General features: G+C 43.0%; 1 protein-coding gene across 1 annotated transcript in view; it reads left to right on the top strand.

Annotated features, from left to right (window-relative positions):
• Window positions 1–384: 384 nt before the first annotated feature.
• The window catches only part of PRDM6 (PR/SET domain 6), a 67,583-nt gene continuing 50,938 nt past the window's right edge, over window positions 385–17,029 (top strand). Inside the window, exons 1-2 of the mRNA XM_027879362.1 lie at window positions 385–904; window positions 10,058–10,365. Coding sequence (XP_027735163.1) covers window positions 385–904; window positions 10,058–10,365 — 828 coding nt within the window. The remainder of the gene's footprint in view (window positions 905–10,057; window positions 10,366–17,029) is intronic.

Raw genomic sequence — 17,029 nt, forward strand, 5'->3', positions numbered from 1 at the left:
GGGGAGGAGTGCGTGCGCCTGCGACGCGGTGAACTGCGCTCCTTGCGGGGCGGTCGGGGGCTCTCCGGCCGCGGGGTCGGCGTGACGAGATGCCTGCCATTGCCCGCGCTACGGGGGACAGTTTTGTCGCCCCGGCCACCACACTTCTCGCGTGTCCTCCCTGAGGCTCTTAGGGACGAGATTTTCTCCTGAGGAGCCCGGCACGGGCAGGGGAAGTGGGGCGCGTACGGTCCCGCCGCCGGTCCTGCACAGCCGGGGCAGAGCCCACGAGTGGCCCGGCGTGTCCGAGCGTGGAAAGCGCCGCGGGATCGGGGAGGCCCTGCTGGGGCGAGGCGGGGGTCTCACGTCTTCTATCTCCTTCCTCCCCGCTTCACAGGCAGAGCGATGCTGAAGCCCGGAGACCCCGGCGGATCCGCGTTCCTGAAGGTGGATCCCGCCTATCTGCAGCACTGGCAGCAGCTCTTCCCTCAGAGCAGCCAGCTCAAAAGCAGCGGGGCCCTCGCCCAGCTTCAGCCGCCCGAAAGAGCCGAGCCCCCGGCTGATAGCCTCCGCCAGCGCCCGACCTCCCTCTCCTCCGTCTCCTCCTCCTCTTCCTCGTCCACTCCGTCTTCCTCCTCCACCTCCTCGTGCGTCGCCGCGGCGGCCGCTTCCCTGGCCGGCCTGACCTCTCTGCCTGTGACCCAGCTCCCAGTCTTCGGCTCGCTACAGAGCTCGGAGCTCCCGGCCGCAGGAGCGCCCGCTCCCCTGCAGAGCAAGGACTTGTGCGCGACCGTCAGCGGCGGCGGCAAATGCGGCGACCGTGCTCGGTACCGCTGCACGGCCGAGGAGCTGGACTACTACCTGTACGGTCAGCAGCGCATGGAGATCATCCCCTTGAATCAGCACACCAGTGACCCCAACAACCGTACGTATCGTGCACCTTCTCGCACTTCTCGACCTCTCATCCTCCGCCCTTTCCCCTCACCGGGCCGGTCTAGGGACGCTCCAGGCTGGGGGACCGCAGTTGGTGCTTGTAGCGCTCTCCCTTCACGAGAAGTATCCTCCCCCTGCCCTTGTCTCCCCTGAGCTGTCTTTGAGTTGCTCCCAGTGCTTTCAGGAGACGGGCGGCAGCCCCTCGATAGCAGTTTTTCTTGCCTGAGACCCAGGTCCTTCCCTGGAAGGCACACTTCACCGGGAAGGCTGTGGTAGGGTTTGATTTCTTTCGGAGGCCTGCTTAGGAAAATGGATTCAGAAATGGTTCAGACCAACTTGCTAGAAAGGGGGTCCTTTCTCGCCTTGAATACCTCACTTTGTTTCTACCTGGAAATCCCAGGCTTCGCTGAATACTCAGAAATCAATTACTCATCCGAGCTGGGCAGGCAAAAGTTGCAGTTTTCATCCCATGGTCTAGGACAAAGTTTTCCTCCTTTCTTATCTATGAGTATCGTTTTCCTTTCAGACCTCGTTAACACGTCACTGGTTTTAGTTTTCACCTTTACCGAAATGCATGACATGGGCACTTAATAAGAAAAACTGATTTCTAGACGAAAAAGTCTGCATGAATGTCAGAAATCATTTAGGACTTGGTGGATAGAAGGTGCTTAATAAGGTTGCTGTTGCCAATTATACAGTTGGGAGGTTTTTTGTTTTGGTTTTGTTTTTTTGGGAGGGAAGGGGATGCCCCTATTATTAAACATGTGTATCAATGAGAGGTTTGTCATTTTAGAATCTGTCTCTCCTTTGTTCCTGTATCTGTCAATCCTACGCAACTGAGGAAATTCACGGGGTGAAAAGAACTATATGAACTCCTAATAGCTCAACAGTTTTATTACTAACATCCAGAGCACACGGATCTGCCGTTGTTATAACAGTGCACCATGGCTTCGGCGAGTGTACTTTTTTTTTTTTTTTTTTTTTTTTTTTTTTTTTTTTTTTTTTTTTTTTTTTTTTTTTGCATTGCTTCAAACACTCTCCTTTATACTAAGTTTTCTTCAAACTATTTATTTTTTGTTGTTCTTCTCAACTCCCACTCCCTAAATGTCTATGTAAGGAAGGCTGTTGAACAGAAAAACGATATCCCCAAGCCAGCGATCCATAAACACACGCCCAAGCAAAACGCGGATTCGTTTAATTTTATTTCGGATGCAGAGCTTGTTTTGAAAGTTTCCATGAAACTCTGTTGTGTGTTAATTGAACTGCGTAGATGCTAGCAAAATCTTGGGAGTTGGGCGTACTTTCAAGAGAAAAGTTGAATCGGAGTTTGGTGGAGATTTTTCCCGCCTTCTTAACATTGCAAATTTTCCTGTTTTGGATGTCGACTTTATTTTAAGCGACTTCCTTATGCTTAGTTTTACCCTCTAGTGAAACGTGTTCATGTATATTTCTATTCTCGGGTGCAGAAAACGTGATCTCATAAATTACATGCAGTAAATGTAATCCGAAATGCACTTCTAATCGCCAACTGAACCGTTCAGACAATACCCGTTTTACTTCTCGGAGCAGCTCCGTAAATCTAAAAGACAAAGATTTTAAAATGAGAAAGGAAGATTAAAAAAAGAATTTGTGGGGAGCATTTTTAAGGGTTGAGTTGAATAATAGCACCCCGCAGAGTCGCAGGCGAAGCCTGAATATTTTCTTCCCAACCACGATTCTAAAGGGGAATTCGGGAAAGCAAACGGGTTGATTTCAGAAAGGACGCTTGTGTGTGGCGCTCGGCTGGCACGGGATAGCCCTCGTCTTCGAAAGAATGGGCAGGGGGCAGCCAGGGCTGTGTTGAGCTTTTTTTTTTTTTTTTTTTTTTTCTTTAAACTTGTTTACAGGGCGACTTTCGCTCAAGTGGTCATTACTTGAGCAAAACTTTTAACGTGAGTGTTTCAGCTTTCTGAGGCCAGGTGCATTTGCTATGGGCAACTCTTCCTGTTAAAAAAAAAAAAAAATATGAAGAAGGAGTGCGGGAAGTGCATCCACTACCGTGCCACACAGTCCACGCACTCGGACGATCAGGGGAACAAGCTGCAGGGCACGAGCCTGGCTGCCCGGCTACCCGAGTCCATGGGCAGGCAGGATTTCCAGGCGTCTTGACTTCCAGCCTCATTCCCCTTTACGCATCAGGGGTACCCGTTTGAGGGAAAAGAGGTGGGAAGCTGTGGGCGAGGTCAGGAGCCGTCGACTTTAGTTTGAGTTGTACTTGCTTGCTGCACTTCCATCTCAGGACAGCCCTACCGAGACTCTGAGACGCGCGGGCTCTGCCCAGCCTGGCACAGACCCCCAGCGCCGGGACTGACACCCTCCCCAGAGCGGGGGCGCCTGCCGGGCCTAGCCCGCGCACTGGGGATGTCGGCAGCTCCCCGGCTTCTTCCTGGGTTCTGATCTTAGATGCTAGCCAAGCGAGCGAGCGCCTCGTTTCCCCTACTTTTCCAAGCATTTCTCCTCCCCCCACCACGAGCATCTCCTTCTTCTAGGCGGCACCCCGCGTCCCCCAGGTCTCCCGAGAGGACCCGTTCTCTCTGAAGAAGCGCCGGCGAGCTCCCTGTGTGCCGCCGGGCGCTCTCCGTGCGGCCGGCCCGGCCCAGCGGGGCAGCGGGAGGCGGCGGGGCCCGCCAGGGAAGCCCGAGCGGCGGCGGCGGCTCGGCCGGCCCCTGCCACCCTGCCCGGCCCCGCTCCGCAGCGCCCGGCCCGGCGCCGGGAGACTGCCGCGGGAAGATGGATGGGCGGCGGCTTCCCCATAGACACACGCCTTGATCGTCAAATACCAGTGCGTATGGCACGGTCTGGGGCGAAGGAGGGGGCCGAGGGCCGCCACGGAGCTGCGGATTAAGCGTCTGTGTTTAATTGCTTAAAATTGAAAGGGGGGTAGCTAGGGGGAAAAAAAAATAAAAAACAATCAAGAGACAAACCCCTAATTAGGACCCTCCAGTCTTTACTCCCAGGGAAGTAAAAGGGATTATGTTAAAGCCCTGATAATGTGGCAGGCGACTGGGGACCGTTTGCTTCCCAGCCTTGAATCTGAAGGATGAGGGTATTTCTGGGCGTTGGGGGAGGGGCGTTTTGGGAGGCCAGGAGGAGAGCTCCTAGGATGAGTCTGGGGGCTGCGGCTTGGACCCATGGAGGCTTGCCCCTAGCTGCTGAAGAGAGGCTTTCTCAATGAGAAGTCTGAGACTCCTCTACCTTCTCCAGAAAGCACCAGCCTGCCACTATAATAAATACGCTGCGTAAAACTGAAGTGTCACGCGACCAAGCACTTTGCACGCCTCTTCCCATTCAATTTACGGGGAGACAGTGTATATATAACATGCTGTGAAGTGGATTGGTGTGGAAAATATTTGGATTTTTTTTTCCCCTCTAGGCTGCTGGTAACCTGTATGATTTAGCTATTTTACATCATTAGTTACCCAGAACCCTTAAACATAGCAGATAGCCATACATTAGATTGAGGTTAGAGAAGGTGGTGACTGTTTATTTAGGGTGATAAAATGGTCCATCAGCAGTAATCTCCATCGATATGTGCCACCAGGAGATGAAGGATGAGGGGACAAGCCACAATTAATTGCCCTATAGTTTTGTAGGAGAGAGTGGAGCCGGTGCGGACTGAACTTCGATCTCCTCTCCCAGAGCCTATTCATCATCTCTACATTGTATATGGGGGTCTCTCAGGGGCAGAGGGTGGCAAGGTTTATCTACACACAATATTCTCCTACCCTTCTCATACCTGACACAGAAATTCAATTCATTCATACCTTCAGCAGAAGGCAGGGAAAATAAAGCCCACCTCCCTCAACCCGCCCCCCACCCGCCCCTTAAAAATAACCCAAAAGCTGCTCCATAAGCGGGACGGCAGCCCTGACCCACGCCAGGGTGCCCAGGCGGCCCTTGCACAACATCTTCCCCCGAGGAGCCGGCGCGGGGTGTGTCTGACCCTCGAGCGGAGTCTCGGACCCCGCGGCGCGTCTTGGGCCGGTGCGGGAGCGGGGCAAGGGCTTCTCTTCGTCTCCCCCGCGGCGAAGGAGCTCGGAGCCCAGCTAGGGGAACGGCAAGAAGAACGATGGGGGGGAAAGCCCTTGAAGGGAGGGGGTCGAGCGCCCGGAACTCAGTGCCGACCGCGGATCTCCATCAGTTGGCGGCGACTCGGCACCCCTGGGCGGCCATCCGGCTCCTGGGGCAGCAGGCTGAGCTTGGTCTCACTCCCTTGAAACGAGCATTTAGAATAAATAATCATATAAATACAGAGCACCCGAGGAGAAAATGTATCTGTGTTTTGTTCTGCCGCCAAGTCTGCCTCGAGTTAGGCTACCTGCGAGAAACTGCTATTAATTTTGAAAAAGGAGGTTGATACCAGCTTGTTGATGAGGCAGCTGAGGTACAAGGGTGGCTGTGATCTCCCGGAAAACTCCAGCCCTCAGGAAAGCAAAGGGTACTGTCTCATCCAGCCCACTCTCCCGCTTAGCTGGGTACCCAGGCCCAGGCAGGGACGCAGGGCCAGCTGTGGTGATTTATACTTGCAAGTGAGTAATACCATGTGAAATGATGGCCACTTACACTGGATACCTGCATGCTTGTGGTGAATTATGAAGCAGAGGGTCAGAGGCCACCCTTCTTTAATACCAGCAAACTGCAGGTATCCAGTATAACTGCACATTTGAAGCATATTATTGCTGAGACAAAAATGTATTTCTTTCATTTATTGTTACAGCTGGTTTGCTGGTCACAACCCTACCTTTCACTGACAAAAGCTTTTTCCTTTCAGATTTCCTTTAAAGCATGCAGTAGTAATATTTTTTAGTTTAGATTAAACCAACCTAAGAGAAGAGTGTTTAGAATTCTGGTTAGGGTTAACAATATGTCCTTTTGCTTGGTTGTAGTACTTTTAAGTGTACTCACATGGAGTTATAGTGCTGGCATTACACTATGTTCATTTTTATGGAGGCACATAAACACTAACATATTGCAATTCTCTCAAAAGAGCCATATCAAACAGCTCCACAAGGAAATCCTTTAATTTTTTTTCTTGCTTCCTCCTTTCCTCAGTCCTGCTGTCTACAGAGTATGAAGGTATTAAGTGAGGGACAGATCTCCTTCCAAAGTGTTTGGCCATATCTGGCCCTGCAGTGGAGCGTTCGCACTTACCTTCTACCTTCAGATTTTATCAGGAGGCACTCTGCTCTGGCTGCACTCCTACTTTCTTTTTCCATTTTCAACAAATCCCTGAATTTTCTCACATTTCTTGCTTCTTGGCTTGATTTAGGGCTTGACTGATGCTATTACAGGCAGTAGAAATGTTCATTTCATCTGTCCTTGGAGAAGGCCTGCACTCAAAACTATTCTTCGAGGCCAAAACAGGAGGAAGGGTACAGTATATCTCTCCTTGTTGCCCTGTGTGGAAGTTCTCTGGAAGGTCCACACTTATACAAGTGTGCCTTTTTCATGTGTACTTCCCGCACCTGCATGGGTTGCCATCCACTCTGCAGACTCCAGCAATGTCAGTGGACCACAACACTCCCCCTCTCCATCTCCTTCCTCTCTTTTTTTCCATGTATTATTAAGTGAGTTGGTGCATTGTATTCCATTGTTCTCTGCTGGATACACGAACATGAAGATGATGCTGTTTATTCTACCTGTGGGGCAGGGTAGTGAGCAAATCTCGGAGTTCTTGCTTTTACTTCCTATCTGATATTGACATCTTTCCCTTGTCCTCTGACGCAAAGGAATCCATTGCCTACAGTGATAGTCTTTAAATGGATGCTTCCACGTATTATGCAAAAGTTACTCGCAGAAGAGGAGTAGTACACACAGTAGCCTTTTTACTCAAGGCATGGTAAAATATGTCTAGGACGGGTTCCACTCCTTTAAACATTTATGAGAATTTTTAAAAATTTTATTTGTACAATTGCATAACGATTAAAGATAAATGTATAAAACATGGAACTAAGAAGAAATTCAGTACTGCTTAGTATTAAAGACAGATTCTTCCCCCCTCATCAACAAGCCACTAGCCAAAGCAGTTTCAAAAGATGTTCCATTTTCCAAATTTTCGGCTTTGGCAGGACAAAGAGAAAGGAACACAGCAGGGGATCAGATACTGTGGCTGCCAAGCATTAAGACATTACCAGTGTTTTTGGACAGTGGAAAATAAATATCACCATGTGTGACTTTCTGTAATAAATGACGGTGACACAGGGTTTGTTTATACTCCTCGACAATTTCTTAGTTTCTTTTTCTTGGAAATGTAGAAATAAAATATTTAAGCCACACTCATGCCCACATATTGTCAGGACAAACTGAAGAAATTCTTGTTCTGGGCAGGTACATATGTGTGCATTAAAAGTGATATATATGTTGTGTCAGGATGCACGAAATTGTCACTGAAGTTGAGTGGCATCATGAAGATGCCTTAGAATGTTTAATGCAAATTTCTCCAGAGACGTGGTGTCTCTAAAAAAGCTATTAGTAATCGAGTGGCTGTGAGGGGAGTTACACATCTAGAAGATGGTCAAAGAGTGCAAACAGGTCAAAATCAAGGACTTGCCCTGGATGCTAATTGACATAATTGTTAGACATCATCTCTTTAAGTCCTCAGTTTTCCTGTCAGATGATTTGTTTCTAACTTGCATGGTTAGATGCCAGATTCATGGAATCATAGAACCATTTAGTTTGGAAAAGATCTGTAAAGTCATCAAATCCAACTGTAGATTATAGTGTTCAACCATAATCTGCTTAAAGTGTATCACATGCCAAAATATTTGGGACTGTGGGTTAGGTTTTTATTTTTCTTTCTTCTCTTTTCCTATTTAAGATCCTTTCCTATGTGACCTCCAATGCCAAACTCCAGTGCTGCCCCTAGCATCTTTGGATATGCCAAAAACACAGAGGTTTTTGATGACTGGTTTTGAAGAGGAGAGGGAAGAAAAGATGTTGTGGTGATACTTCACTTTCCAAAATAGCTGTGGAAATAATAATAACAACAACAACACAACAACAACAACAACAACAACAACAACAACAATAATAATAATAATAATAATAAATTCCGGCATGTACTTGCTGCCTTTTATTCATCATGCCTGGAACTGACTGTAGGAATATCTGCTGCATAATAATCTTCTCTCAGGACCAGCCAGAAACGTTTTCCCTGGGGTCCTGCAAATCTTATCTTCCAGCCATCTCTAACTGACGTGTCTGAGCGAGCAAAGCCTTCTGCAGTTGCGGCTTAACCTAACAGAAGAGTCGTTCTGCGGCGGGGAGTATGTCTTTAAGGCAAGGCAAAATTTCACCCTCCAACCAGAGGTTGTGTTTTTGCCAACGTAAGGGCGGTCTCCACTAGGGGGCTTTATCCTGCCATGCCGACCGACTCCTCTCCTTCGTTCCTCCTGCCCTGACCTGTTGGGGAGGGATGGCGCGGGGCAAGTTTCATAAGCAGACCTTCTTTTGCAGGGGCACCCGTCGGAATAACGCACAACTCAGGGCTTGATGGCTTGCTTTCTGCTAAGGTCTGTAATCGATGGTACTGGTGGGGAACTTGGACAGACAAGTAGAGACATGCATTTCCTCCAAGACTAGAAGGTGTAATGATTTTGAGGGAAATAAGCTTCCACATGTAAGTGACAAATATTTTCATGTTGCTGAATGCAGCATTTTTGTATGATAGAATTTAAAAGAGGATAACAGGAAAGAGTGCTTAGTTAGCATGTCTGAAATTGGAGAATGCACATAGAAGCCGTATTTTGAAAACACGCCTTTTATTATCCTTTACTAGGTTTGACTGAATTGAGTGGAAGGTTTTCCTTTGAAGGATCTGTAGGAAAGAGGCCTACTTAATACACAGTACATCCACCTCAGAAAGAAGAACATCTGAGTCAGGTCCCCTGAGAATTGAAGCTGTGGTTACAGGCAATCTAGCAAGTCTAAATCTGTGACATAGACCAAGAAACTCCAGCTTCTGTGGTGAATACTGTGCTCTGTTTTTATAAGAAGGGGTGTAAGTTCTATAAAATGATTAGGGGAAAGATGTAGGACTTGCTACATGAGTAATATGACATAGTTATTGTTTTTTCTTTGTGTTTCTGGAATAAATTTATATGAAAACCTTTATTGTGCTACACAAGTGAAATGTGCAGAAGATAGTAACTTATTTCAACTGATTTATTGTTAACTCAACATATCTCCAGATTTCTTGAGCATGAAACATTTTCCTGGAAGGTGTACGTTCATGGCATGTGCAATAGTGTGCCGTGGAAACATTTAATCAAAGTTTTCTCAGGAAAGGAAAATGATTGTAGCATCTTCCCAAAATAGAATCATATCATCCGTTCTTGAAACATTTAGGAAAAGGAACATTTTTGATGGGTTTTTTGTTGTTTTATTTTATTTTTTTTCCTTAGCCTCAGCTACATGTAACAGGCAAAGAACATGCATTCCTATTCAATAAAAAAAAGCGTTCATGTGTGTGCTAGGAATCAGTAATATTTGCTACATCATTTCAGTTTTAATACTAGATTTGACTTTAAGAAAGTAAATGTCCATGCATGCTCCAAATTGTCATTCATGAGGTTCTGGTTTATTTATTTTATTTTCTAAACAAGCAGGCAGGCACACACATGTTAATGTGAAAACCAGAGTGAATGTTCATTTAAAATAAGGATTAAATGAAATCCTGTTTCAATTAAACCCTTGGGCTGAGCTGTGGTGAGGCAAATGAGAGGGACTAGTAAGGCGCTCTGGCTGTGCTTTAAAATGTCTTGCTGAAACACATTGGGGTGGTTTAAATGAGCTATTTATATTAGTCAAAAACGAATCTTAAAAAACTCAGTTAAAATAAATGAGTCTTGGCAGGTCTGTTATCATACCAGGCTTGCAAATTGTCTGCAGCGTTTCTGCTCAGCCTTTGGAATTTTCTTATTTAGAGCTTTGGCGAGATTAGGAAAACCATCCTAAGCAACGCACAAAGGGGCACGGTCTGTGAGTGCTGGGCTGCCGAGAAAAGGCAGGAAAAGCACAGGGATCTGCATGGTCTCGCCGGTGGCACTGGTGATAGTGGTGGCCAGCAGCACCACACTGATGGTGTTTTTCCCTCTTTGCCCCTCAGGCTGTGACATGTGTGCTGACAACCGCAACGGTGAGTGCCCTATGCATGGGCCCCTCCACTCCCTGCGCCGGCTGGTGGGCACCAGCAGTGCAGCCGCAGCAGCCCCTCCACCTGAGATCCCAGAGTGGCTCCGGGACTTGCCCCGGGAGGTGTGTCTGTGCACCAGCACTGTGCCTGGCCTGGCCTATGGCATTTGTGCAGCACAGAGGATTCAGCAGGGCACGTGGATTGGGCCCTTCCAGGGAATCCTGCTCTTACCAGAGAAGGTTCAAGCAGGTGCCATCAGGAACACTCAGCATCTCTGGGAAGTAAGTTATCATCTTTTCTTCCTTTGATCATTTTGAAGTAGACATGGAATGCAATTGTATGTAGTACTAGCACTGTCCACTAGCCATGGAAAAAGCAAACAAACCCACAATTTAAGTAAGCTGAGCAAGCAGATTTGAAATGTAAACAGTGCAAGCAAAAACCTTGCTGCACTAAAGGTAGCCAGAAAACCAGTGGATACCACAGATACCACAGTGGTTTGCAGAAGACTACACTGATGCAGATCCTGTGATGAGGAGTGGAGAGACATGGCCAGAGAAGTTTGAAGCTTACAAACCCCAGTGCTTTCTACATTTGGACCTGAATAACAAGAGCTGATGGAGCTCTCAGGTCACAGCACCAGCTGTGTCATCTTAGAGTAGCACTTGTGGGTTGAGATGGCATACTGCACCATGACTGTGAGCCCCAGGCAGTCTGAGAAAGCTACTGAAACAAGGGCAGGGGTCTATTCTACAGCCTTGCTCTTTGCACAGTGAAGCTATTAATGCTTGTTCACAGTGTAGTTCAACTCTGGTCCTGTACTGACTGTGCATTCCCCTAATGATGCCTCCAGTGCTTTTGTGTGAAAACCACTTTCACATCCTCCCAGATTTATTTTATTTTATTTTAATTTTTTTTTATATTTTTCTCTGTCTTAAAGAGGGTAACAGTGATAACTGCTAGGGAAAATGCATGATCCCTGTATGCCAGAAACAGCTTACTTTCTTCCCGGTATCTTCTATTCATTTTTTCTTTGATTTATGCTGAAAAATATGATTTTTTTAGATTTGCTCAGTTCCTCTGTAGCTGCAGCTTCTTCTCTCCTCTAGACTAACTTATACAGTGAGTCATAGAAACATGTCCATAAATCTGCAGGTGGTATTTGCTCATCAAGACCGAATCTGAATCTTCAGAATAGAGGGAGTCCATGAAAATGTAAGAAGTGTTTTTGCTGTCTTCAGGGAGTATAGAGTAAAAGTGGATGGATTTTTGAAAGATTTTTGCTGGTGTGGAGTAGGAGTCCCCACACTTTCCCTATATGCAAACAAATAGTAAATAACATGTTGAGGTCTTTGTCTCAAAGTCTTTACCCAAAGGACCATTGTGGCAAGCAGATTTTCACATTAAAGAATAAAAGATCAGTCTCAGAACACACTCAAATGTGCTCAGAAAAACTGGATGACTTGCAATCCTTAGGAAGTTTTGTTGCTGTCTCCAATGGAGATGGAATTTCTCTTGTATAGTATATATTGATGGTTTGGTCTTAAATCTGTTCCTACCAAAACCCAGTGATTATCATGAGAGAATTCTGGGATATATTATTAATCAAATATTTTTTTCTGGGACACCCTATATTGATGTTGGAGGCTTTATTTTAATTGTTGAGAGGGGTGCTGTCATTTAGACTATTCTAATTAATGGAACATACAGTAGTAAAATGAGCTTGCCAGATCCACTGATTACATAAAATATTGAAATTTAGATAATATAAATGGACTCAGAGAATTTTACATTGTCCATAAATATTTAAACATTATCATTTTTTTAAGTGTGAATCAGTTTTATGCAAGTTAAGTTGCAAATCTTAACAATATCTTTTTTTTAAAGGCAAGAATTTTTAGTAAGATTTCAGGGTAACTTAAAAACTTTTAAAACAATGAAAGAAAAGCTAAAAGCAAAGAACAAAAAGATGTCAAGCAAAAATAAGAAATAGTACTATTGTGTATGTCAGATTCAGGCCATCAGCAGGTCTCAGCTGAGTTTTTTTGTGGGATTCTTCTTCTGTTATTACACAACAACATAGATTTCCCGCTGGCTAGCAAAAAGAGTGTGTGTATTTTAAGTGAATTATCTTAAAAATAATAATTAAATTTAATTTATTATTAATGTATTGTTGGGCAGCTAATGGTCTTGAATTATTTCTGTTTTGAATTAATGATAAAAAATGTTAGCAAAGAAGCACATACTCTAAGCTTTAGTTTTGGCTGTTTCTCATTTGTTTTGACTTTCAATTTGGTGTGTTTTATCTATCACAGAACAAATGTTTAATAAAAAAAGTAAAAGAAAGTAATCAGAAAGTGTGTGTGATTTTACGAAACCTGACCTATGAAAATAAATAAAAGCAAATGAAAGTATGTATCTGAATGGACTGTATTCTTTTAGTCTATATGGTATATGAGTGTGGATTAAATCACTGAGAATGAAAAAGGAATGACTCACCACTGTTCTTTTACAATTTTGTGGCTTTAGTCAATTCTTTTCCACTAATATTTTAAAGATATCTGCAAATACAAGTCTATCTACAGATCAGTTATTTAGCATTAGGTCTTGATGGACCTTAAAGAGAGAACTTCTCTTTCTTAGTATTGCTATAACGTTTGAACATTTTTCTCTCAGCACTGTAAAGTCAAGTTGATAGATATTTGTTTTAGTTTACAGTTCTTTGTTTTCAGTGTACACCAGAGAAATAGAATTGCTATTGCAAAGACTTTCAAGAATAGTTACTGCTTTAGTGACTTTTTTTTTTTTAAACTCTTTGTTGTGGGAAACATCAGACGCACGGCGTTTGATGTATAGCTCAACCTTGTGGAAATATGCTTCAGTCCGTCTGCATAAGTGTTCCCACCATGCACTCGATGTTAGCTTTGTATGTAATCCATGCAGCATAATGTACATCAATTCAGAGTAAATTACATACCATTCCATTACCTCACAACAGGCCTTGACACCTATGGGTGTTCATGTGAAATTATAGAGCTCTCTCACAATCATCCAAGATATTTTTTTATAACTTACAGAAAGATAAGCCTTTCAGAAAGCCAAAAATATTAGTCATTTTCTGTTGTAGTGCTTTTTTTTCCCCTTTGGCCCACTTCTAGTCAATCCAGAGTTTGCTTGTATTTTATAAAAATACAATAAACTCTGATTTGTTTAAAACAAAAACAGGACTGGGTGTATTAAGTAAACACTCTCTTTGGTAATACAGGCATTTTTTCCAGCAGTGCTTGATAATATTTCTGATCTCCTTTTTTTTTTTTTTCCCTGATGTAGTGAGAATAATTCTTTTGTTATTGCAAAGCAAACAAAGACTTTCTCAGCAATTAGGTCTTACTGATGAGAATGAGATAATTTTTCCCTAATGTGTTTTCTAATAAAGAAGTGAAAAGGCACACTTGATTCCAACATATATGAAAACATTATCTCAATTATTAATGTGTCCTAACTCCCTGGAGATAAATTAATCTAGTTGCACATGGTTTCTCCTTTCTGTTTAACATCAAAATTTAATAAGAGTAGACTTAAGGAAAGTATAAGATCTCCACTTAAATTCTATTAGAAAAAAAATAGAGACATTTAGAAGGAACTGCATGTTGGTAGTTGAAGTTTTTCAGGCTCCAAACTTTAAACTGTGAATTCTGGAAACAGCCAATTTGTGAACGGTCTTTCCCCTGGAAATGTAGTTTCGATGAAAAAACTTTTACTGACAGACATATCAAAGGATACAGTCCTACAGTTTCCTTTTCTTCATTTGCTGGATAAAGAGTTTGCTGTCTTATTTATTTATTTATTTATTTATTTATTTGGTCAGAGGTCAAGAGTTATTTTTTCCTCAGAATAGTCCAGGAAGGTCAAATATATTATTTCACTTTATTTTAGCTTGACTAAATACAAGGTTAGCATTTCTGGGAGAAATACTTTTTTGTATGCCACATTTCTTACAGCGGTGAGCAAATATATCAGGGTGTTCATTAGTGAACACAAAATGGTAAACCAGTGTAACTGATTTTTCTCTTATAAATTTCTCCTCTCCCCTCAGTTCCAAATTAACTGGTGTTACTAGAATGTGCGCATGTCATCTTAATAAAGTACCAGCTGTGTACTTATTGGCCTTTTTGTGTCTCAACTGAAGTAAAAGAAAGCATTGTCTTTAACTTCATCTGGACCAAGAACAGGCATTTTTTTGGGATGCATGTTGGCCAGAGCCCACGCAGCAAAACTGTACATTTCTAAACAAATTAATTGAACAGAGAATTTTTACCTTTCAAATGAAGCACTCGCTCCAACTGTGGTGATAGATTTGTATTCAGATTCTCAAGCCTGTAGTTTTGGACTAAATTCACTGTTACAGCAAAGCACTGGGGGATAGAATTATGTGCATGCCATCGTTCTATTAAAGTGAAAATTATGTTTCTCAGCAATCCATCATCTAGTGTTCTAGACTGCTTGTCAGCCTTTTTTCAACGTTGTCATGTTCATGAAATTCAAATAATTTTGTCTTGAAAAAAACCCTTAGTTATACTACTATTATATCTTAAATTATGCGGAGTAACAGCTGATGCCATCCTGTTACTTTCTTGTTTTACCATTTCTGAGGATTCTGCATCGTTTATCACCCTTGCATTTACTTCCTATTGGAAAAGCACAATAATTTTTAGTTTTATGTGGGTTTTAGGTTCATGTACTGCCTACTGGAAATACCTGTAATGTGTTCAGTAGCTTGCTAAGTTGTAAATTCAGTATGAAGTGCCACGGCTTCCTTAATGTATGTAGCTTAGGAGAAAATTGCACTAAGCCACTACAAAGCAGCTTGCTATTGTTAGTACTTCTGGATCATTTAGTATCACATTTTTCCAGATCACTTCTGTATGTTACAGATTCCTTTCTTAGGGTCAATGCAGAGTTGGTTTGATCAGAAAGGTACATGGGAAGGTACTTTATATTTGATAATTTTTGTTCTTATAAAAGCTAAACTAAAGCTTGATTTTTTTTTAGAAACCTTGTGATTTTTATAAGACTTTCTCACACATTGTCTTCATGTATTTCCGTTTCTTTGGTATGTTCATTCGATCTACAGAATGATCTACAACAGATCTACATTTATCTACAATAGATGTACAGATCTAATGTATGCCTGGGAGATAAATAAGCCAAAGCGCATGTGAAACAAAATACATCTAATTTGGCATGGGGACAGATTATCTTCCTACTTCAAAAAATGAAGTTTGGACTAAACTTTGGTTTTGGGAGTTGGATACAGCCCCAGAATTTTAGCAGTGTTACTGAAAATAATAGTTCTGTGGACTGCATGAAACATGCATGCGTCTGGACACACACTATTCCCAGAAAAGAAAATATTTTCTAAATTGCCAGATCATGCAGGGACTGTCTGTTTTTCCATGGCATGTAATCTCACCTTGGAGATTTCATTATGTAATATGCAAAAATACTGAAGCAGAACACAAATAAATATAAAAGCTCAATTCTGTCCTTGTTTGACCACTATCTTTCTAGCTGAAAAATGATCCAATCACCAATATTATGGAAATATTTGACCTTTTTTTTTTTTTTTTTTTATTAACTAGTAAAAACAATTTTCATTGTTGGATGAAATCTAGTTTGTAAGGCCCAAAATTAAAATCAGTTTATGACACCATTAACAGTTAATTATTTCTACTGACTTTTGATTCAAAAATGGTGCATGAAAGCAGTACTTTAATGCCCTATACACATGTCCCAGCAGTGTTATGTACCTGATGCCAATAATATATTTTTTATAGATTTGACAAGGTGAAACCATGTTATGCACTTTTCCAGGTGGTGGTGACGCTCAGTATTTTGCAGAACTGTCTCAGATTCCATGGCATCAAATGTGCAAGGACTTTAAAGTGCAGACCTTTGAGCAATTGCTTAATGTAAAAGCTGGAAAATTCAGGCCACGGTGTACTTTCCCTGCACGCATTCGGCACCTTTTCCAGATAAGTTACAGAATTCCATTATCCAAATTGTTACACATGTGTGACAGAGGTTGACCTTTAGTCATGTCAATCCTTTTTGTGTAGGCCTCGGGCTCCAGCCTAATGGCTCAAAGCCTGATTTACTCACTGTAATAAGGGCAGGAGGTCGAGCAATTGTCAGCTTGCCTGCTCATACTCGTCCCAGAGCCTGGTTGAAGGCTGTTAACACAAAGCTTTTCAAAGTGAATTTACAACCACCACCACTGACATAGGCCAATCAGTACACCATAAATGTCAGGTTAGTGAGATTGAGCAGTAAGTAAAGCACTGGCAGCCCACTATTGGCTGAAATCAATTGCTCAAGGTTTAACTGAGAATAGCAATCCATGTACAACTAAGTCTGCAGAACTGGCTCGAGGGTGGAAAATGACTTGGAGGGTGATTTAGGTAGAAATACTCACCACCAACAGCCATGGCATCATGTCCTGCTTTATTTCTTCTGTATGAACAATGCCTGCACTGATGGTGTCCATGGTCAAAAAGTTGTTGGACCTGCCTCTTAGTTGTAGAAATAGGAGTATTTTTTTTAATCTATGGGAAAAAAAAAAAAAAGGTAGAACAGTGAGCTGTCTTAACTGGACAAGGAAGGTTAGGAAATTTTTTAGTGTATTATTTAGTAATACTCTACTATTTTTAGTCCTCAATTCCCAGAAGGCTTTTTCATAAGGAAACTGTGTTGGTTTTGCTGTTGGCTTGTAACTGGAAACTATCACAGATTTCACTAATGAGTGATTATGTACCTGATGGTCTGAATATCCATGAGATGTAGTTACCCACAAGACTGAATGTTTTTATCATTTTGTGTAGTGACAGCTTGGACAACAATTCATTTGGATTTGAAAGCATCAGCATTAAAATGTAGAAATCCATT

Source organism: Empidonax traillii, unplaced genomic scaffold (assembly GCF_003031625.1).
Source record: "Empidonax traillii isolate 1590-97213 ecotype Southwest subspecies unplaced genomic scaffold, ASM303162v1 scaffold54:size2178333, whole genome shotgun sequence".
Lineage (NCBI taxonomy): Eukaryota > Metazoa > Chordata > Aves > Passeriformes > Tyrannidae > Empidonax > Empidonax traillii.